The 23,840-nt window shown below is 33.6% G+C and overlaps 1 protein-coding gene across 7 annotated transcripts in view; it reads right to left on the bottom strand.

The window, feature by feature from the left end:
* KIF21A (kinesin family member 21A) overlaps nt 1-23,840 on the bottom strand; it is a 157,305-nt gene that overhangs the window by 7,728 nt on the left and 125,737 nt on the right. For 4 of the 7 annotated variants that reach the window (XM_060305488.1, XM_060305490.2, XM_030835391.2 and 1 more), the window contains 11 exons: nt 20,603-20,663; nt 20,174-20,228; nt 17,702-17,913; nt 15,238-15,345; nt 13,500-13,628; nt 11,069-11,107; nt 10,389-10,403; nt 6,932-7,068; nt 5,181-5,361; nt 3,526-3,690; nt 1,361-1,478 (listed from right to left, as the gene is read on the bottom strand). In XM_060305488.1, coding sequence (XP_060161471.1) covers nt 1,361-1,478; nt 3,526-3,690; nt 5,181-5,361; nt 6,932-7,068; nt 10,389-10,403; nt 11,069-11,107; nt 13,500-13,628; nt 15,238-15,345; nt 17,702-17,913; nt 20,174-20,228; nt 20,603-20,663 — 1,220 coding nt within the window. The remainder of the gene's footprint in view (nt 1-1,360; nt 1,479-3,525; nt 3,691-5,180; nt 5,362-6,931; nt 7,069-10,388; nt 10,404-11,068; nt 11,108-13,499; nt 13,629-15,237; nt 15,346-17,701; nt 17,914-20,173; nt 20,229-20,602; nt 20,664-23,840) is intronic. The other 3 variants (XM_060305489.2, XM_060305491.2, XM_060305492.1) reach the window with 3 other exon arrangements.

The following is a 23,840-nucleotide window of genomic DNA, read 5'->3' as shown; positions in this document are numbered from 1 at the left end:
AGCACCTATATGCATTCATTCATAGAAACACACACACGTATATTAACCAGATATGATTTGTTTTATTTTACTAAGGTAACTAAAATAACCTGCTATGAATGACTCAGGATGAACCTGAGCCCTATCTTCACACTACTTTTGCTTACATGTCACATGTTTACATGTCTGTAAGCTCTTAAGAAAGGCAACCAATTTTCTCATGTGTGAGTGTACAAACGATATGTTAAATAATAAAAATGCTACATATCAATCCAGTTGAAATTCAAATAAATGATATGATTGTTATTTAAACACTATTAGGTAGCTCTGCAATCTTGGTGGTCATCTCAAATTCTCCAAAGCTGCTATTCAAAGCCTTTCACTCCCCTCAGTTGCTCTCATCTCTCTTAACTGTTGAACTTGTGATTTCCTAAAAAGGTTAGTATGACCAAAAATAAACTTTCTGGACCATCCTCCCAGTTACAAAAGTTTTCTTTTATTCTCAAACATTCTCTTACCCTTCCCTTCTTTTCAGATGCTAAAGTGTACCTACTTTTTCCCAAGGTTCACATCTTTGATCTGATTCACCAATTGCTACCACTTCACTCTTCACACTTTCCCTCTCCACTGAGCCCATTTCCTGAGCATATAAACATGCTCAAGTCTACCAAATATAAAATCCTCTCACCTTAACCATTCTATTGTCAAGTCACTAACCGATTTCTCATCTCTTAATCAAAGTTTCTAAAAAATAGTACTTATACTCTTCCTATCTCTCTTTATTACTGTTTCCTCTTTTTTATTCCCATTGGTTCTTATAGGATTCCCCAAGGCTGAGTCATATCAACCCCTCTCCTCTGGCCATGTCAACTACTCTAACTCCTTAACCATCTGCTTCTATTTGAACAGCTCTGAAACATACATGTCTAGTCATAACTTATCTTGAGCTCTGGACTTGCCTTTCAAATGGCCTGCTGGACTACATGAGAAGGTCCTCTATTAGCATCTCAAATTTAACATCTCCAGAATCAAACTATGCTTCTCTCTTCATCTTATCTGCTACTTGCATAAAATATGAAGACTATAACATGTTCAGCATTAAAGGTGGTGATGATGAGACTTAAGCATTAGTTGGATGACTGAGCCAAAAAAATCTTTAAAATCCCTCCCAACCTATCTTCTATGAAAAGTGAGAATACATGTTTAAATAATAAGACAACACAACCAGGAACCGAGTGAGGAAAAGATCAGGAAGAAAAAGCAAAGGTTAGAAATGAGAAAAAAGAAAACTGATTTAGAGAAAAGGGTCCCAGGTGCATCTCAATACTTCTAATCTATCATTTAATAGGAGAATGTAATTAAACAACTTTATTATACACACTCTGATATAATGATCCTTGGAGCCAGTGATGATTAAATCTTGTCCACTAGAAATCTGATCTACAGTAAGACACATAACAGGGCCTAGGTGTCCCGTTAACTTTCCTGTGGACTGAAACCTTTAAAAAGAGAGAAAAATAATTTTGTTTGAAAATATTTCTTAGCATGTTGAGCCTAAGCCTCAGCAAAAATAATCAACAGTCTTTGCTAAAACTGTTCTTTTTGATTTAACTCCACCTCTATGCAACTCTGTTCAAATTAAGAGTAAAAATAATGGCCAAAGTAATCAATTCTCTGATGGAAGTGTGAGGAGTCCTAAATAAGTTATTCCAAAGCAACTAATATCATTCAGGTAGTTAAAAAAAAAACAAAACTCCAAAAACTTGCTAAAGGCTAATTTTAACTCTAACCTAAGTCCAGGTAAACCTTAATCTGTTAAATTCTCAACATGATATAGACATATGATTGATGTTATTAGGGCCAATTTGAAATTTGATTAAAACTATGTCACTGATATAACTAGAAAATAACAATATGAAGAAAGTAAAATTATTTTACTACACTAACATATATGCTCACATATACACATATATGTACACCCATCATATATACACATACACGTATGCACACATATGTGTATATACATGCATGTCAGAAAATAGGTAGTCCATTTCATCAATTATTACAAAGACATGAAAATGACCAGGAATATATCTGACTGGTAGAAAAACATGTGATGCCCATTGTCAGGGGGTGACAATGAACCTTTGTTTCATAGTCCTACCTCAAATCAAGCTGCTGGAATACAGAGGTGTATTTTCCCTCTAGAATATTACTTGTAACTCTTTTCTTAGTTACTTTGTTAAGATGAATCTGTATTTAATCAGGTTGCAGAAATCAAGCAACTTGAAAAAGGATCTAACTTTTCAGCAGAAAAGAATGTAAAGATTTTCAAAAGCTGGTATCTTTTCTGCCTCATGTCATGACTTTGAGTATCTTCCTTCATGGTACTACAACTACAAATCAAGTTTAATGTCTTCAAGAATAAACCCAGTCCTCATCTCGTTCCTAATTTTCTTAAACAAGCACTGTTTTCAATTTTCTACTTTTTTTTTCTAAAACTGTTCTCAGGACTGTGTTTCTTATTTCTCTTTCTCTCTCATTTATTTATCTATAAATTATGCTTATAATACTTTCTCAGTCATGCATTAAAATGTTACAAGTTATAACCAATTTTCCTCAGAATTTCTAAAATAAATTTCCCTTTGATTTACTACTGACAAAGCCCTTCTAGATGGGATTATTAACTGAATTACCTATATTACCTGAATTACAAACTTTACTCAGAATCTTGTAATTGCCTTTTAATGGCCTTTATCCTCCATTACAAGATGAGTTCTAAGAAGATGGACACCAAATTTGTCTTGCTCAGTCTTTATCCCCAGTACCTTACCACAAGTGTTGGTATAGTGCTTGCCATAATTGATATTGAATAAACATTTATTAACTAATAAATAAATATTCCCTTGCTGCCAAATTTTTAAGAACTAGAAAAGAAGCTAAAATAAACACTCAAATGAAGGATAAAAGCTTATACTTCACGGCAAAAAGAAATCAAATCAAAGATGTAATGCCTTATATTTCAATTTATCATTTTTCTCTTTGTACTCACTTCATCTTCTTAATACTTCATCATATATATGTGTATATATATATAATTCTATATTTATAAAAATCCTGTGAATATTTACGCTTAAAGTTATATGGTTTGTAAACTGAAAATTTTGAGATAATGATGCATAAGTGATGTTACAAAAAATAATTCTTTCAAAGGTACTGATGCAACTAGCATGAGAATCTTGTTCTCTTCCTGGTAAACAACACAACTTATAGACAAATGTTAAGAAAGGCTATTTTCCTTCATATATTTTTTTCCCAGCAATGGAGATTAAAAGAAAGGAAAATTGTGAGTTTGCTAACGAGGACATAGACGTTCAGCGGTGCTGAATCAAACAGAAAAGTCTAGGTTTTTATATTAACTTCTGGGGTTATACAAATTAGATTTCACACACACTAATGCTATTAATGTGTGTATAATGCTATTAATGTATTAATGCTATTAATAATTTGCCATATACAGGAAGTACATTTTCTTTAAAATTCTACCTTTTAAGATCCCACATTCTGACAGCATTTCCAGAAGCTGCATAGAGAAAGGTGCCAGTTGGGTTCAGTGCAATTTGATTGACTTGGTTTTCCCCAGAAGGAATAGTAACTGTCCGGCTGGTGGTGGCAGAACAAGCATCTCCAAGAGTAACTTGACCTGAAGACCTTAACAGAGACAAAGTAAAGCAAAATAAGTCACATTTCTGGACAAGAGTTAGTCTTAGAATTCCTTACATTCCTAGGAAACTGGCTGTAGACAACAAGAAGATCTGTGTTCTTTGGTCACTGTATGCACTGTGCCTAGCACAACACCTCATACACACTAATAAATAAACATTTTGATAGATAAATGAATGAAGAAAACAAGATGACATGGCTTAAAACTCTTAATTTGCAAGTTATTATAACACTAGGAATTCTGGGCCCTGTTAGAGATCACTTAAATATGATTCAGAAAAGATTAGATGACAAAGACAAAAACTCAACAAATGATACAGTGTCACAAAATTAATTCATTTTCCTGCAGTTTCCAGAAGTTCCCTGAGGAACAAGCCTACCAGTATTCCTTTCATATATAAGATTTGCCCTTATGAATTAAAGACACTAAGGACTTTTTATTTTCAGTTTTTGTTTATTTTAACCCAATCATATAAGGATTACTTACTATATGCGAAAGATTTAAATATGATTTATTTCTATTTCCTCAGCTAAATTCTAAATGGTAAGTATATTTTTAAATTTTGAAACATTTTATTAGCAAACTTCTAAAATACCAAGTTATAATCAATCTTTTCAAATTTGATTTTGATTTTAATGAGTCAACTGGATTGGTAAATTTCTAACATAAGATACAGTGTTTTTTTTCTACAAAATTCTCCACAAGAGACCTGTATTCAGTACAGTAAATAATTAGTAATTCTCAAAATATAAAATAGCACTTAAATATTAATAATCCTCACTCTACAAATTAGTAAAAATTAACCATTCCTATGCTCCCTTCTCTTATTTAAACCAACAGAGTTCACCTTAATTTTAATTATGTAAAACAGTTCATCAATCTTATGGCAAAAAGGATCACTATTTGCTCTATATTTTAAAGACATATGATAACAGACATAGAAAACAAATTCATCCTCCAATTGTCCAATATAACCTACAGTTATTAAATATAGGCTAGCATCAAAGCAGTGTAAGTCTTAAAAAAACTCCTCAATTAATTAGCATGTATTATTCAATACATGCTAATTAAATTTTGCAAGTACTTCTTAACAGTCTATAATGGTGATTTCAGCCATTTTCTAAATAGTGGTACTCATTTGAAGCAAGTAATGTAAATCATTTAACTACATCAATTAATGAATACTATGAAAATTTAATTCCTTAGTTATTTGGGAGGGAGGAAATATGAAATGTGTATTTAGTCACAGATCAAATATGACTTCTCCTTTCCTGTTTAATATTGAGCTATTGTATTTTATTTTCTCAACAGTTTTTTTTCACCTTATTTTATCTGTGTTCTTATTATAAACACTTTCATATTCTTTGCAAGTGGATAGGTATAAATAAACAAGAATGCATAAATAGGCCTATCTTTTCTTACATTTTGTAAACAAGAACTATTTGCCCCTTATGCTGTTTGTCTTTAAGTTACTTACGTTAGCGTTCGAATGCACTTTGCTGAATCTCTGATATCCCACACCTTAATATAAGATGTTGACACAGTGAAGACCAAACTTGTATAATTACAGTATTTTACAGATACTACATTGTTGTGATGACCTCCTAGTGACATTATCTCCTGCCCAGTCACCAGATTCCATACTTTACAAGTACGATCTAAAAACAAACAAATAAAAAAGAGGAAATACTGTCAATATGAGCTAAATTAGATTCTCTTAACAATAACAATTTCTCTTCTATGAGAAAAAAAATGAGATAAGAAAACAGTAATTATTTAATTAACTTGCAGCAGGCATCCTAACTCTATCCTTGACACTTTTCAGCAGGTTGAAGGGCAAAGTAGGTATAAAGGATTAGATGAAAGCCAGGATATCTGGTGTATGCATTATGTGGTATTAAAAAATAATTATACAAAATTTTGAAATAGACATATCAAGAGAATCTTGTTTCAAATTGCTCCTGAATTTAAAATGGCAATCCCAAATCAGCCTCTTTGAGACATTTTGCTTTGATCACTCTTTTACGTACTCACCACACTCCACATGTAGGAATACACACACCTTTCTTTTCCAGGGGTCACTGATTGATTTCATTTTTGACCCAAAAACATAATCATAAAACTATTCTATTTTTTTTGACATGCTAAATATCTAATTATCCTGGACTAATAAATTTAATTTGAATCATTAGAAAATTCTTTTACAGAGCAAATTTTTTTAATTGGGGAATTACTTGCCATTATTCACAATTCACAAGTTCTAGCTAGACTTTCCCCTCACCTTGTAACATCCCTAAATGCTAAAAAGCTTTGACTAGCTTCCCAAATTCCTGTACATGCTTCCTTCTCACTTTTCTAACCTCACTGTCCACCACTGCCCCTAAATATACTGTACTTTTCAATCCAACTGAATTTAGTTTCCAAACCCACTTCTACCTCCAAGTCTCTGCTTACACTGTTCTCTAATCTTGGTTGCCCATTCTTACCTGTCAAATCCAAACAATACTGTAAGGTTCATCCTAAATGCCTCCTTATCAAAGCCTTCCTTATTTTTCACAATTTAGCATAATCTCTCCCTTTTCTGAAACCTCGAAACTCTTTGTCTATAACTCTTCAAATCGTTTACAGTTAATTTCTAGTTGCCTGCAATTTCACCAAAGGGGTTAAGAGTGCAGGTCTGGAGATGAGTAGACCTAGGTTTCTAATCCTGGCTCTTTCACTTACTAGTTAAGTTTATCTGGGAAAATTATTTAATTTCTTGAATCTTCAGCTTCTTCATCTGTAAAATTAGGATGCAACATGTATTTCATTGGGTTTATTGTGAGAATTAAATGAGATAAAATTTGCATAGTCTCTGACATAGAGTAAGTGCTCAAGAAATGGTGGTTGCTACCCATCTTATTCTCTTTACCACACTGTACACTGTAATGGCCTTTTGTAGATTTTTATATAGCCTGCATTACTAAGCTCAGTGCTTTGTATGTATTAGATGCTCAATTACCAAAAGGAGATGTATTCCCTCACCATTCTATTCATCTAACATCAACACAAGTTTTACTTTCTTCCCAACTATGCAATGATTTTATATTTTATGTAATTCAGGAGTTGAATGAGATTATCTCTCAGATTCTTATGTGTCTTAAGCAGTTTGACATTTTTAAAAACATGTTAAAATGTAATCATTAAAAAAAAATATGTTAAATATCCACATGGCACAACTACTAGCACCTTTTGATCCAGTGAAGAGAAGATCATCAGTAGAATCCACACAGAGCACAGCTTTTGTATGCCCTTCAGCTATGTGAATACACTGAAGTGGAGAAGCTCTGATTCCTTTCAAAGCTGGAAATGGGTTGATTATGCCCCTGAGGTGGGGGAAAAAAATAAGATTTACTTTAGTAGCTATATCATGAAACTACTTTTTATTTTTTTCTTTGGCTTTAAGAAGTCTTTCTAAATAATTAGTATTGTAATAAAATCCAGATTGCTCCCTTGTCTCTTTTTTAAGCAAAAGGACAGAGACAAAGCGTGAAATTATAATAGTAGTGTTGGAGTGCATCAACTAATTAGGCATCAGCTAGCAGGTGCATTCTGCAAAGAGCAAAGTCATGATAAATTGGATTTTCTTATTAACAATTTCATCTCTTCAAAATTTAATGAAGTAATATTGGGAGCTCTTCAAATATAGTGAATTATGAAAAATGAGAAAGCATAAATGATGGATAACTGGAAGGTGTGACTATCAGCCTGGAATGAGACTCTATGTCAAAAAAGACATTCTAAAGAAAGTATAATACATACCACCTAAAATACTAAGGAAGCAAATTTCAAACAAATTTGAATAAATACAAGAATGACTGCATAGCCTGAAATTCTAAAGGGAGAATGGCTCAAAAATAACAAAAACTTTTAAAACTCTAACAATCTCAAAGACGATTTTTAAAAAAGAGTAAGATTTTAAAAGAATAGTGATGCTCTTTAGGGAGATTTCTCATAATTTTAATATTTCTGGAATTTCTGCTTTATGCCACTGGACTATGAACTATGAAAATATAAAATTTATCAAAACACTGTCCCTATCCCAAAGGAGGTTAAGACAGGATCTGAACTGAAATAATTGTATTGGGAAGACTAAAAATGAGAGTGAATTAAGAAATGATAAATATATAAGTTGGATGTATCTTTTCTCAGAGCAGGAAGAAAAATTATGTTGAAATATGTCCATTATATAAGACAGATGGCATAATGTTAGGACAGATTCAGCAATAAAACAAAGCTGTCTGTTTCCATCTTCCTGATGAAGGAGAACAACCTTTAAGATGCGAGGGACAGAAATAATTAAGAAGAAATGTAAGCCCAAGATACATTAGATCTGACAATGAAGAGTTATTCAGTGAGTTCAAGTATTTCTGTTTTTAAATCATTAGATCACAGGGTTGTGAAAGTATATACCATTGCAGAGGCAAAATCATTGTTGGTATACTAAGAGGATCAATAAAGGGGATAAAACATGTAGACCCAATTTTCCAGAAAGGAGAAAAAAAAGTGGATTTCAGAAATTACAGATGAGTAAAACTTCTTGTTGAGTCTCAAAGAGGAAAATATTAGACAAATAATTACAAACACTTAAATGCTCATCAGTAAGAGATAACATCTCACAGGGGAAGGTCCTTGTAGAATTAATAGGCAGGAAATTAGCGGAATGCCATATTCACAATATATATTGATTCCAATAAAGTCCATACAAAAAGCTTTTCAAATGATATCCCTATGGACATGGTGGGTAAGTATGAAACTGTTGTAGTAAGGTAGTTCCATCAATGGCTGAAGAGTCACCCCTAAAGAGTCAATGTTCCTCTCAGTCTGGAAAAAGGTCTTCAATATCTAGTCAGTCTTTCCCCAGAACTCGACAGATATGGCATGTTTATTAAATTGATATATTAAAGAGCTGCATTGTCTAGAAAAATTACCCAAAAAAATCCATTTAAGTATGTACTTAGCACTAAAATATTCATTGGATAAAATTTAAACATAAAATTTAAGTTGAAGATAGAACAGAACGCTCCAAGTAGGAAAGGAGCTTAATTAGATTTTAAAAGCTAAAGAAATTTGTTTATTGAATACAAGATCAATGGATCAACAATTTATGATTCTTCTACCAACACTTTCAATGACATGTGCAACAGAAGTAAGTATTTCAGGAGAAAGAAAGCAATAGAGCTACTATATTCTGCCAAGGCCACATCTGGAATGAGGCTGAGTTCCAGTTGCCACATTTTAAAAACAGCTTTGAAAAATCAGAGATTTTCCAAAACAGTGGAAGCAGAAAGAAGGATCTGCAGACTATATCATATTAGGAACAGATGAATCTAAAACTATTGAGCTGATAAGAGAACCTTCATCGGAGAGAGCATACAAAAGCACAGTTAAATAGCTGAATATTTAAAGAGCTGGCACATACACACAAAAAAGGTATACTGGATTAAATCTAGCATAGCTCAAGAGGGCTGATGACAGACCAATGAATAAAAACTTAAAGGAGGTAAATTAGGCTTAGGATTTAAAAAAAAAAAACTTTATTTTTGGGATTTAGTTATAATGATTTCAAAAAGTGAAGGGAGTTCCCCATTACCAGAAATAAGACCAGGAATTGTTACCACCTGGGTGTATAATTACAAAATCCAAAGTATTATTTGCATTCACACATCAATTTGAGATTCTTGAAATTAATGCTCAGTAACTTGTTGGCAATGTAAGAACTTAACCAGATTAAAACTGAAATGGTAGCAAAACCTCCTCAAAAGTCTAAAACTGTCATTTTGAAATCCTATCACTATTATGTGGGGTTTATAGCTATGAACTGAAGCCATCAAATTATAACTATTGCTTCAAATGTTGAAAAGTTATGATCTAATGCATAGTCAATTGCTGCTCTTCTAAAACATTAAATATATATGTATGTATATTCTAACAACCTGATTATAAAGAAAAGAATTAATGTTAATAACCTAAGAGCTGTTTTGATCTGCATTTAATGACACAAATCATCCTAAGAAAAAAGCTAAACAGTACCCTTGGTTATTTAGCACTTGGTTATTTAGCACTATGTCTCCAAAAGAGTTCCTTCCTTCAGATTACTGTCTTTATCCTAAGAATCTATTAATGTTTCCTGATGATATAATGTGCAACACAATTCTGTCATGTCAAAGGTTGTAATATTACAAAAGTGAATATTTGCCTCCAGTAACTTATGTATGGCATAGCCCTAGAGACCAGGATGTCTCTTTTTCATTCTTATGTGTTTTATTTATTCCGATTTCTGAAGAAAAATAATTTCAACATTAAATATAGCATCATATTTATTAGATACTGAAAGATACTCTCAAATATTCAGAATGTTAGAGTTAATATTTTATAGAGATTACCTTATACAAAAGGTAACAGAAAAAGTACAGAAATTGGAAACATAAACCCATGGTATTTCTTTCTCTATTAAAATTAATCTATCCACATTCTGAAGTATATAAATCAACTTTAAAATAGTTTAAGTTAAGTTTAAATATTGCAAACTTATACAACAGATCTGATGTGAAGGGAAAAAATGCTTATTTCTGATCCATGCAAAACCAGTAAAGTCTTGTAATACTGTGAATAAGATTAATTTCCTCTCCCTTCCCCTGCCTACCTTCTGGAGGATCTACTGATGATCAGGAAAATGGCCATAAAACATGGGAAAGAAGTGCAAAGAGAGAGGAGACAAACTGATTAGTGGGAAGAGGAAATGAAAGGAAAAAAAAGAAATTAGGGGTCCAAAAAACCCATAAACATGAAAAAAATGCCACATTGTTATTTGAAAAACAGCATCTACCAGTTAAAACAATTTATTATGTTTTTAAAATTCCTTTACTTTCTGTATCTTTCTATATTTTAGGTACCATAGCATCCTTTTTTCCCCTAGTATACCTTTTTTTAAAATCACAAATCCTGCCATAAACTTTTTATTTAAAATCGATAAATCAACATGAAAAAATACCTTATTTACTTCCCATGCCTTGAGGTGGAAAAACCCATTGAGGAGCAAACCTTTACATTAATTTTCAAAGAACTTAATTTCTTTAAAGAAAAGTTTTAGGTTATAGACAGAATACAAATAGCACAAATTTTAATGCTATCATATAAAAAAGTTTACCACTACTTTGAAAGGTATGATCACAAAAATATATTAAAATTAATGTTTAAAAACATCAGTGCATTTATATGGTTTACAAGTTATGAATGCAACAAAAATGAGATTTGTTTAAAGTGTCTAGGAAGGCATTTTAGAACATCAATGAAATGCCAGAACGTAGGAAAGAGAGAAAGTACCTGTGTACCTCCGACAGAGAGGAATCACTTTCATCAGACCTACAGTGAAAGAGTTAGAATTATGAGGGAAAAGAATACAGATGTCAACAGGTAAAGACACTGAGATTGAACTGATTCAACAGTATGAATAACAGAAATACAGCAAACATTTCCTTTACAGTGCCCTGCTTTTCTATTTGCACTGGATATCAGCAAATTCAGTGACAGCTAAATTAGTTAAAATTTTGTGCTTATGTTTTCTACCAAGATTTGGGGGGAAAAACTTTCTATTACTGATCCACAGAACCCATCTATCCTCACTTTCTAAAATGTAGGCCCTGAAGAGGAAAAACATCAAGCAAGTGAAATACATCACTTCAAGACTCTATTTAATTTGACTAGTACTAGAAAAAATTTTCAGTTTCAGTAGTCATTAATGAACTTTATTCCTCTTGATAATTACTTTAGATTTAGACTCTCATGTGGAAGTTGCACAAATACATTATATGTTTGCATGGAAAGCAAATCATTCAAAATTTAATAACCTTTGTGTTGTTTTTTTTTTTTTTTGCGGTACGCGGGCCTCTCACCGCCACAGCCTCTCCCATTGCGGAGCACAGGCTCCGGATGCACAGGCTCAGCGGTCGTGGCTCACGGGCCCAGCCGCTCTGTGGCATGTGGGATCTTCCCGGACCGGGGCACGAACCCGTGTTCCCTGCATCGGCAGGTGGACTCTCAACCACTGCGCCACCAGGGAAGCCCCAACCTGTGATTTTAATTCATCTCAAAAACATGGAGCTCTTCTGATTAGGCAGTCCCTCAGTAATAGTTGGGAGGTTTTACTGGGATTTTAAATACAGGTGAGCCACTCCTGTCAGCCTTAACCGGAAACCTCCAGGACTGACAATAAGTCTGGTTATTGTGAAAATCTATTTAGCTTGTATTATTATACAATATCCTTGGGAAGAATGAGGATAGAGTGAGTGCTGGCATATTATGTAATCAGAAACAATGTGTGGGACCTACTTCTAGCTGGTGAAATATGCTAGACTCAAAAAGGAGCCCAAAGAAAGTCATTAAAAAGGTAGGTGAGTTTTTTGAAAGTGTAGTCAGTTATTCCAAGTTTTAGTTTATAGAGACTACAACAGAGTCAAATGATTGGTAGGTAGCTCATAAACTATTTCAGTAAAAAGTATGGAACTATAATTAGATTGTCAAGATTATCAAAAGACCAAGAGAAAAATTTTATGACTGTGAATGCAAGGGAGACAAAATTTAGTAATTCTTCATCATCGCTAGTGAAAATGGACTTCCTAAAGACATTCTTAATGTTCTTCTACTCTTTCTCAATTAAATGAGAGGTATGATTTAACAATGTTCAAGAGTCTTTTTTAAAATATATTAAAAAAAAATACCTATCTAGATCATTTGAAAGGACATGTCATCTGATTAAACTATATTAAAACCTAATTTTAATATAGTTTAATCTGATTAAACTATATTAAAATCTAATCAAAAATGTTATCCATAAATTAAGTAGATTAAAGAATCTTTCAAAATGATGGTGTGTCTCTCTAAGTCTATAGAGCCATTTAGCATGATCTAAACATGCCAGACAGATCTTAAACAATACCCTGTAAATTTCAGAAATCGTTGATATATACAGGGAGATTATAGCATAGAAAACAAAGAACTGGTGTGGGATACTGAATATCAAGTACATATACTATCCAAAATGTTATCATTCAAAATCAAAGCAGACAAGTCAGTTAATAAACACCTTATGGCAACACTGTTAGTATGAAATTCTTGCAAGAGAGATTCTGGCTCAGTGTGGGAATATTTTTTCACTTCAAATTTAATGAAAATTATATTTTCCATACCCCTCCAACTTCTCTTCCCCAACAACCCACCCTGAGTTCTACCCCCTCCACCCATAAAGGTACTCTTCTATCCCAAGAATACAATTACTCAAGTTTTGTGGTGGATTTGTAGAACAACCAAATGATAACAACATGTTACACATATGGCAATGTTTTTGTAAGCTGTTATATCCACCAAAGGTAAAATAATTTGCCTCTTTTCAATGCAGGCTGTCTGGATTAGAGGCTTTTATAGGCTCAATGAAGCTGAAAAATCCCAAGAAATTTAACTTCAAGTGGTCTCAAAGATTTTTCAATTCCAATTTACTTGTAGAAGAAAAGGTAAGACAAGTGCTCAGTATAGCAATGCAAATCTATAGCAGGGAATAATGTTCAGCAGGAAAATTAATTTCTCTAATTTTGTCTATATGGTTCATTTCCCATTGGAAAAACACATGAAATATGGCAAGAGTTCACAAGTCAGACTCCATCTCCCACACAGAGAGAAGGCTAAATGTTTTCTACAGACTGTATTGAAAGGTTCAGAATATTATAATGAATAATTGGGGCTCTTTTACATAATGACTTACTTATCCTGCTGAACTGATGTGTTTCCCTGAGAAACAGTAAGACGATTAAAAACATTCAGTTCATTACGGGGCCGGCTTGGTGGGGAAGAAGGAGGTGAAAGACTAGCCTCTGAGGTTCCAGAATCTGAGCTACAAGAAAAAAAGAACATTAAATAGGTGGCTTTAATTGGCTTTGATTTGTTAGAAATGTTGTAAGAAACATGTTTCTTTATAAAAGCTTTTCATTATACAATTCCTTCCTTGCTTCCTTTCTTCCTCTGTTCCTTTTTTATAAGATAAAATGCACTCTGAACAATTTAATTAAAAATTTTTTCCACTGATATTGGCTCGGTGCTTTGTGACAGCCTGGAGGGGTGGGATAGGGAGGGTGGGAGGGAGGGAGACGCAAGAGGGAAGACATATGGGAACATATGTATAACTGATTCACTTTGTTATAAAGCAGAAACTAACACACCATTGTAAAGCAATTATACCCCAATAAAGATGTTAAAAAAAAAAATTTTTTTTCCACTGAATCTTGTTACATTGGCCACAAGATGGCACTAAAGAAAAAGTTCTGTCTGCTAAAATCTAAAGTCAGTATAAATAAAGCAAGCCAAATTTAAAATTATACAATTTTAGAGTTGAGAGCACGTTGTTCACTTTATAGATGAGGAGACAGACCCTGAGAGTTTAAGAGGAATTTGCCTATTCATTGATTCATTCATTTATTTTTAAATTACTTATTTGCTCCATCCCCTATCTCCTACTTATTCTTAAGACATTCGATTCAGTAGAAACAGGTAAATTACATCTTTAAATACAGGAAACAAGGATGATTAGAAGAGCAACCTCCATGACATTCACGTCAGCTAAACCAGTGGTCAAAGTAGAGAGTGTGCATGGTGGTACAAGGGAGGAGGATGGTATAAGATCATCCACTTGGGTACAGAAAATATATGAAAACTTCTTTCATAATTATTTTTATGTTAAAGAAATTGTCTTTACCAATACTTAAATATAGATTAGCATTGATATTCCTACTCAAGAGCATGTCAGAGATCTACCTGCTATATGCAGCTCCTTAGGAGACCTGAGGGAGATCTCAGTGTGCCACAGGGTAGAAAGGTAACAGTGGCTCTAACCCATTTATAACTTTCTGTGTGTTGTGGTGTTGCAATTTACAAATGTCCACGTAAGTGGACCATCAGATTATATTGTGTACTATTAAGTAAACTAACCCTCACAAAACACACAAATAGCTTTTAAACTATTTCAACAAAAAAAAAATTAAGGATAATACCAATTTAAACATAAAAGAACAGCAAGAAAATGGCACAAGTCACACATCTTCTAACACTAGATTTTTGTTAACCATTTTAAAGAGGTGAAATCAATGTCAGTTTTATCAGATGACAGTCAAAATTAATTTCAAAACTTTCTAGAAGACTATCTGTAGTTTTAATAAACTTCTCCTGAAAGGTATATTAACTCCAAAATGATATGCACAAATAATTGAAAAATAAATCAGACTATATGAATGGGGACAAGTGCTCAAATTTATTTACAAGTATGTGTTAACAAGAAAGTTAGACTACTTATACAAGCCAACAGCACACTTGATTGTCTTGATTAGTCAAATCAGTCACAATCCCAGAGTCAGTCTGAATATGGAAAATAATTTCACTATTGTGCTTTAGCATCTAAGTGCATCAGACATTTTATACAATCTAGTAGATAAAAAGCATGGGTAACTTACTGTTTTTGTTCCTTGGCCTTTGATTTTTCCCCTTTCTCATATGCCTTTCTCCTTGTTACAGGGGAAGGCTCTGGTAACTTTTTTTCTGATACAGATGACTGTCTGGAACTAAGAGAGAGAAAGGTTCTATAATCATGTAATTTTAAATATATACGTATAACTTTGGCAGATACTCAACCTAAATATTTAATAGATTAATAACTGGAACTTGAGAAAGATTATTTGGAAATAAGAAATAGAACTAGGACAGGAAAATATCACATGAGTTATTTTAATTAATGGGAGCTTGATAACTATATATTTAATTTTTAAATTGGCAATTTTGTCAAATACATACATGCCCATTATCTTTGAATGTAAACATCAATGCTATAATGCCAAATAGCTAAAATAATTTTTTAATTTTAAACATTAAGTGTTTAAGTTTGATTAGAATTGCTTCAGTTGAAGAAAAATTGTCTTTATAGTCTTGCAAGAACAAAAATATTAGAATATCAGAATATGAGAAACAATGAGACTTAATGAATTAATACTTACACAGTCACAAAAGAATACTACAGGTAATCACAAAAAACTACAATCATTTTACTTAACTAGTATTTAAGTATTAGTTAGCTATATCTATTTTAGTACTAAAAATATTTTTGTTTTATTATAGACTTTAAATGTTCAATAGTGGCTATGTAATTAATAATTTAAGACTATGATTGTTGTGTACAGTGGTAATGAATTTTAATTGAAAAAACTGAATTTTTTGCTATCCTTGACTAGCTTTATTAATAAGGAAAAAAAGCACTAAGGAATTAGCAAGCAGGATCCCTAGAATGGGCTTACAGTGATTCCTATTTGAAAGTGAAAACTAAATATAATTAAACTTCACGTGCCTGATTTTTCTAATTAGAGGAAATCACATTTTAGAAGTTCTGCATCATTTAAATCATAAGGTCCACTTGAGTAAATTCTTTTACTTTATGCAATGGAAGTCATGTAGTAATGGGATATAAGAGTTACTGCACCAAGCACATGACCAACTTTTAAATTTGTACAGAATTACACAAACATCTTAATTTATGAAAACTTAGATAATAAGTCATGTGAAGAGACAGTGTCTAAAAGACATTTTCTACAACCTGTCATGAATGATACATTTTTAAAATGAAAAACAAAAGGGCAAAAGGAAGGTATTACCTGAATTCTGGATTCCAGGTCATAGATTTAGTCTTGAAGTTCCAAAAGTCTCTATTCATCTGATAGACTAAATGCTGAACACATAGGAGTCTCTAAAATCTGTTCTCAGTTCTATATCACTACCTTCACCAAAAGCAATTCTTCCACTGTTATCTTACCAAAAAAGCACTGAAGCCATAAGCTATACTGGTTAGCAATCTCTAAGAGCAAATCTAATAGTTAATTACATAAGTCACCTCAAGCACATGCAAGATAGTTCTGTCATTAAAATTAATTTTGGAACTAAAGGTAGCAGATGGGCTTACTGAATGGAAGACAGTGAAAATATCTTTATAAGATGAAGAAAGTTATGGGAAACAGATGTTCAAATTAGGGTGGGAAGTATGACATACAGAGTCATATAGTATGAACCATTTTTTGGGCAATATTTCCCAATGCAATGATGTGTTCATTCAATAGATCATCTGCTAGATCACACGTGAGAGTTAGTTTGGAAAAAAGCCATTAAAAATCTTTACCAGTGAATGACTGATGTAATTTTAATATAACTAACAAAACACACACACACACACACACACACACACACACTGGCCTGTGTAGGGAAATCTTTGTTCTCAAGATAATAATGAAAAATTTTTAAATAAGATTTGTTTTGAATGGAATGTTTTTTGTTAAGATTATCATAGAGAGGAGAGGTAATATTTCCTCCTTCAAATCTTTAATAATACAATATTTATACTTTGTGTGTACACTCCCAGACGTGCAATGTGCTTCAAGGCAAAGAATTAGGAAAATTCAAAATGTATTATTTGTAACTGACATTTGTATTTTTCTTTAAAAGTGTCAGCAAAGGTTTACTATCTTGACCAGGCTCTTAGAACTAGGATATAATGTAATTTAGAGTAAATTTAAGAATCTTTAAAGCTTCTGTTTTATATAATGGTTTTATAGGTATAACTTTAATCTAGTTTAGGTGTTTCTAAATAAATTTTTTCTGTAATTCACAACTCAGCCTTTATAAAAATTATAATCTTTAAGAAAGACCCTAAAACTTAGAAATAAGACAAAGCAATTCAACAAAGAACATCTCATTTAAATTATTTTGAATGTCCAAAAATTAGGAGACACAACACCTAACAGAAATTACTTTGAAAACTAGAGATCTTATTTACATAAATTTTAAAAAATAGAAATAAGAAGTTAGCAACATGCATTTTTTTTTTTAAAAAAAAGAAAGCCAAAAGAAAGGAAGTTAGTGTAGCTGGGCCAGACTTACATGCTGCCTATCTTAGAAGGGAAGCCAGATGGGAGAGGGAGCTCTTTTTCCCTAGCAGAAGTACTTGTCTCTGTATTCATTCCAATCTCTTGCCCTTCTGCAACAGGTGTAAGAGGGCCAGGCAAGGAGGCATCTCCTGTACTAGTGTCTGAAGCTAGTTCACTGCTATCTGCATACAGCAATTCCATTTGAGTGGTGGTTCTCCTTCGGGCCTAGTCAGAGAATGGAAGGAAAAACAATCATGTGCAAATTTTCGCAGGGAAGATGACTAGGCGATATTTAATATTCATTTGAAATAGGTAAAACATTTAGCATGTCTTTTCCTAGCAAGTGTGTCAAACATAACATGTAAGATAGTGACAAGCCAGAGCTACAGCCAGATAAGACCTTTAGAGGCCGTAATAATAGCCAACATTTCTGTTGGATGCCAGAAATTGTTATAAATACTTTACTATATTAGTATATACTATCATTATCCCAATTCACAAATGAGAGAACTGAGGCACAGAGAAGCTAAAAGTCCAAAGTCACACAGCTAGTAAGTGGCAAAGCCAGATTCAAAACCAGGCAATCTGCCTCCAATATTATTGTGCTATACTGCCATTCATCGCCAGCTCCCTCAACATATCATTAAAAAAAAAAAAAGAAAGAAAGAAAGAAGAAAGAAATTAAACCAAAAGATAGTTGCAGGGACATTCAACTAAATTCTGATGTTTCCCAGGCTTAGATGATTTATTTAATATAAATTTTAATTTCATTTTACTATCAATTTTTACATCTGTTTCTCCTTTTTTATGACCCTGCCCCCTGACGCTTTAACTGGGTGTTTAATCTGCCTGCTGGATATCTACCACCAGTCCATACCAGCTTTTGTCAGCATGGTGAGGCAGGTGAAGGTTATTTTCCTAGAATCTAAATTTACCATAAGCATTCCCTTCCATACTCCTGAAAAACCAATGGGACTACTTTGTTGTTAACGCTTAGAGTTGGCTGCTATCGCTAATGTATTAACAGATAATTAAGGTGTTTACCAGATTAGAAACCTCTAAAGGGCAGACAACCTGTTTTATTCAACTTTGTATCCCCTGCATTTAACATAGTGCTGGTAAATATCTATTTAAAATATATACTCAACTTCACTTTTTCAATGAGTGAAAAATAAATAATATGTGAACCTTTTAGGCATCTTTGCAGTGCAAAAGGAGTGGTAGATAATACCTGAAAACTTTTGGAAAGAGAAAGCCCTGCAGGTCAACCTTTTACCCTGTCAGTTCTCCCTACTGCAAATTGAGTCATTTTCTTGGGAATTCCAAACCACGGTGGGTTTTATTAGGAGATGACCTTTAGGCTACCACTTCACATTTCTCTCTGGCTTTCACAAGGCCTGAAAGACCAAGTTACCTTAGGAGATTCTCTCCTCCACTTAAGACTGGATCCAAACTATACTCAAATGCTTTCTTTGAGTTTGGGTAACTTCTACTTAGTCACTTAGAATAATAAGACACAAACCACATGTCACCAAGCCAGTACCTCAAGGACCATACATAAAGACTGGAGATGTTTTTCAGTTGGCTAGCCCAGTATTTTAAAGATAAGGAAATTCTCCATTAAAATCCATATTTAAAGCTTCTCTTTAAAAAGTTGAGGATCTGGTAGCCTTAGGCCCATATTCCATCATGGCAAAAATAAGCAGTAGTTGAGTGGTGGCTATTTGCTTTAGATGCAGCATGTCCACTTCAGGTAATCATAATAATCCCTATTAATTACCTTATATTCAGCCAAATTACTCATTTATATTACCTGGCTAACCACTGTGGGCCTTAAATCCATCCTGTCCATTAGCACAGTACTATTCTGAGTCCTGATTTCATCCATTCATTCAACAAATATTTACTAAGCACTACAAGAATTCTTTGTTTTCAAACATCTTAAGATAGTTAGTTAATTCATCTAGTACCAATGTTACCAACACTCAATCTGAAATAGACCATGTGTTTCTTACACATTTAACAGTATGTATCCTTTATTTTTTTAAGCTTCACAAATATACATTATAGCATCAATTTTCAATACAAAATGATGATTAAGAGTTGGCCTATTCAAACCACCTCAAGACACAGTTAAACAAAATAAATAAGGAATACTTGAGGACATACTAGAATGTTAAAATTTCAAAAATCTCCTGTCAATCTAAATTATTTTTAAGGATTGTTTTCCATAATCATATCTTATCTAGTAGAAAAAGTACAAGAATACAGTAAATCACAAGTTTCACAAAGGAGCAATTTTTCAATATAAATTTTTTTCAAGGGGGAATATGATAAAGAACTAAATTTCTTACACATGAAATCTTTGGTAAAAGCATGCCTACTTGCTGACCTATTAAAAGTCAAACCTGAGGCCTATGTGATTAATAGTGACAATAAAGAACAGCAGAAAAAATGTTTACCTGGTATTTTCAATTCTCCTTACCTTGTTTTTAGGTTTCACTTCACCACAAAGCTTCATAAGGTCTGAAGAGAGTGAGCTATGTGCAAATAAGTAATTAACCACATGATTAAAAGGGAACTTATAGAAAACTGTATGTCCTCTAATGAGTACAAGTATGGAAAAAAATTTATATGCCTACAGAAAACACAGAAAGACAATATTTAAAATCAAAATAAACTAATTAAAATAGTCCATTTTCCTTCCTTAAATATCCCAGTATTTTTATTTTAAAGTTTTTGATGGTTAAACATTACTTAGTTGGGCTTCCATATTACTGTTTCTAGTTCTCTTCCCTTAGCCATAAAATCCAAAATTATTTGTTTTATGGTAATTCTTTGATGCACAGGATAAAATTATTAAAAATATTACAGAAATAAGTCAAATCTATTAAGTTTCTAAAGCCTCTCTTACCTTCCTTCTGATCCTGGGCTGTTTAAAGGTACATCCTCATCAGTGCTGTCCTCTACATTTTCTAAAAAAATGTCCAAAATGTAAGTATTATCCACATGTCACAATTTGAATGATGACTGTAATCCCTATGCTATAATAAGCAACAGCCCAAGTTCTCTCAATATGGGCACTTTGGTTTTAGTAACTGAATCAAATTAGAAATGTAAAAAAATATTTCTAAGAAACTCCTTTGATTATATGCCCTAGGATGAGAAAAATATGTTCAAAATAGGAAAGCTATGAGTTGAATGATAAAACAGAACAGCATTCACAGGATGGAAATGAGATCATGTATTTATCAGAGTATGTAGAATTATTTATATATTTTTCAGAGTATGTATTTATCCCACACCATCCATTTATCCCATGTATGAAAAACCACTGAGTAAAACACAAGATTAAAGTAAATGCTGCATGCGCTCCCTTTAATGTACTGAGCCAACTTCAAAAACTACATAGGTATAAACATAGTTGTACTTTATCAGTATTCCAACTTATATATTTTCCTTTATTTTTATTTTTGTTTTCAAGTAGAGAGAGAGCATGTGTGTGTGTCAAGGTATTCAGGAGTTACATACCAGCATGCAGCTCATTCACATGTACATAAAGGACTAAAACTACGGGTTTCCATGCAACAGTTTTGTAGATAAATACAAACAAACCACTGCTATTTCAGAACAACTGTAGCACACTAATAAAAAGAGAGGAAAAAGCAAAGATATAAAACTAGTAGGAAGTCAGTAAATAAAACAGCCACTGAAAGTAAATTATTTAAAATGTCAGTGAGCCCCTAACACAGGTGCAAGTTTTCAAAACTTATACATTTTATTATAAAGCCATTCCACAAAACTAAAGGCAATACTATCAACAATATATACGTTGGGGACTTCGCTCGTGGTCCAGTGGTAAAAAATCCACTTCCAGTGCAGGGGATGTGGGTTCGATCCCTGGTCAGGCAACTAAGATCCCACATGCCGCAGGGCAACTAAGCCCTTGCGCCACAACTACCAAGCTCGCACGCCTCAACAAGAGAGCCCGCCTGCCGCAAACTATAGAGCTCATGTGCTCTGGAACCCATGCACCACAACTACAGAGCCCACGTGCCCTAGAGTCCGTGTGCCACAACTAGAGAGAAAAAACCCACACACCACAACTAGAAAAGCCCAGGCACCGCAACTAGAGAGAAGCCTGAGCAGACTGTGCACTGTAATGAAAAGATCACTTGTGCCTCAATAAGATCCTGTGTGCCGCAACTAAGACCCGATGCAGGCAAAAAATTAAGGAAAATAAATAAATAGAATATTTAAAAATAATTATATATATGTCAGTGAAAAATATACAGTATTCATCCCCCTTTAACTTTTACATTTATATCATACAGGTGGATTATGCTCATAAGTCAACTAATTCCTTTCTCAGATGCTCCCATTCTTCCTCACTGTTTAGCAGACACTTCGATAGAAATTCAGTAATACTTGATAGCATTATCTAAAATGGAGCCCATCTAGGACCCACACAAAGGGAGTTTACTTTCCGAAATGAGCAAAATGGTGGTCTTGAAGGCAATGTGTATCTCAAAGCCCACGCTTGCAGGCTGGAGGATGTGCTTCAAAGAAAGGATAATTGAGTGCTAAGGTGACTGAATTAGTCAATAACATAGAAAATGTAAAGAAATGACAAATCTAGTCTTTATTTTTCCATGTATAAAAGCAGGCTAAGATTGACTAGTAATTTTCTTGTAGGGAGTGATGAAACAAGTTAGTATATTAAACATCATATGAGTGCTCAGTAAAAGCTACTTAGCTCTTGCATATGCATATATGCCTTATTTAGAGATAATTACAGTTTGACATAACCAACCCAGCCAGAGGATACAACCCTCCACCCAGACATTCACCAAAATAGACACCTCTTCAGGACTGAGCTTTGTCTGTAGCACTACAGCCATCTGGGCAGCAGGACATGCCATCACCTCACTGCTCTACTCTCAACTCTAAGAACATAATTCCAGCCCAACACCAGCTTCTCTTCTCATCACTGAGCATTAAAGCTAAAAGCAGAGACTTAAAACTGCAAAATGCTTTAAAGTTTATACATATCGGTACACAGCTGCATAATCTCACATCACTAGAAGTTAACCAAACAGTTACTATTAAAGTCTTTTTTAAAGTTTATATAGGTATATAGATATGTATATATGTATGTATATGTGTGTGTGTCTGTATATATATATATATGTATATATACATATATATATATATGTAGTGTATGGAAAAGAGTTAACATAGCAGCCCAGAGACTACTATCCTTAGAAAGGCCTCCTTGCAAGGTTGGATTTTGTCTGTCATCTGAAACTTGGCTCTCAGAGTATCCCTAGTCATCAGTTAACTAGTGAGGGAAGTTCATTATACCTAGAACATTTGTGCAAACAATATGGCTTATGCTGAGAACTCCTGCTTTCCTTCTGGAGTCTAAAATTCTCGTATATACTAGACAAAGCGTGCCTATGTGACTAGTTCCCAGTAAAAACCTCAGGTGCGGAGTGTCTAATGGACTTCCTTGGGTGTACACTATGCACACATGTTGTTGCATTTTCATTCCGGGGGAAAAGTGCATTCTGTGTGATGTTTCCTGGGAGGGAGAGAGCATAAGGCAGCCTGGACATGGATTCCTCCTGACTCCATCTGAGTCTTTTTCCTTTACAATTTTGTTGTGTATCCTTCCTACATTGCTCTCATGAATCTTTGCCATGAATACAACTATATACTGAGCCCCCTGAGTCTTCTAGCAAATCCCCAAACATAGGAGAAGATCTTAGGAACACCAACATAGGTAGGGAAAAAAGAAGGGGAAAATAAAGATGTTCTTCAAAGGCTACAACAATACAAGCCTATTAGCATGGAGTACTGGCCCTTACTCCCCCTCTAGCCTTATATTCATCATCCTACACCACATACTTGTTGCTCCAGAGCACCAACCTGCTTGAAGTCCTCATTCATACAATATTTTGGCTAAATGTCCAACTTTTAACTTACTCCCTGCTCAGAGTGACTCTTCTGCCCAGCCCCTTTCCACCTTGTCTCTTGCCTGGCTAAATCTTTTTCTTCATTTATGTTTCAGCTCAAATTTCACCCCCTCCAGAAGGCCTCCATCAACTCCTCCATTCTTGTTGGGTAGCACCATTCTGTGTTCCCATAAT

The sequence above is a fragment of the Globicephala melas genome, chromosome 10, assembly GCF_963455315.2.
Source record: "Globicephala melas chromosome 10, mGloMel1.2, whole genome shotgun sequence".
NCBI classification, from domain to species: Eukaryota; Metazoa; Chordata; class Mammalia; order Artiodactyla; family Delphinidae; genus Globicephala; species Globicephala melas.
Note: the sequence above shows the minus strand (reverse complement) of the source record. Positions and strands in the feature narration are given on the sequence as shown.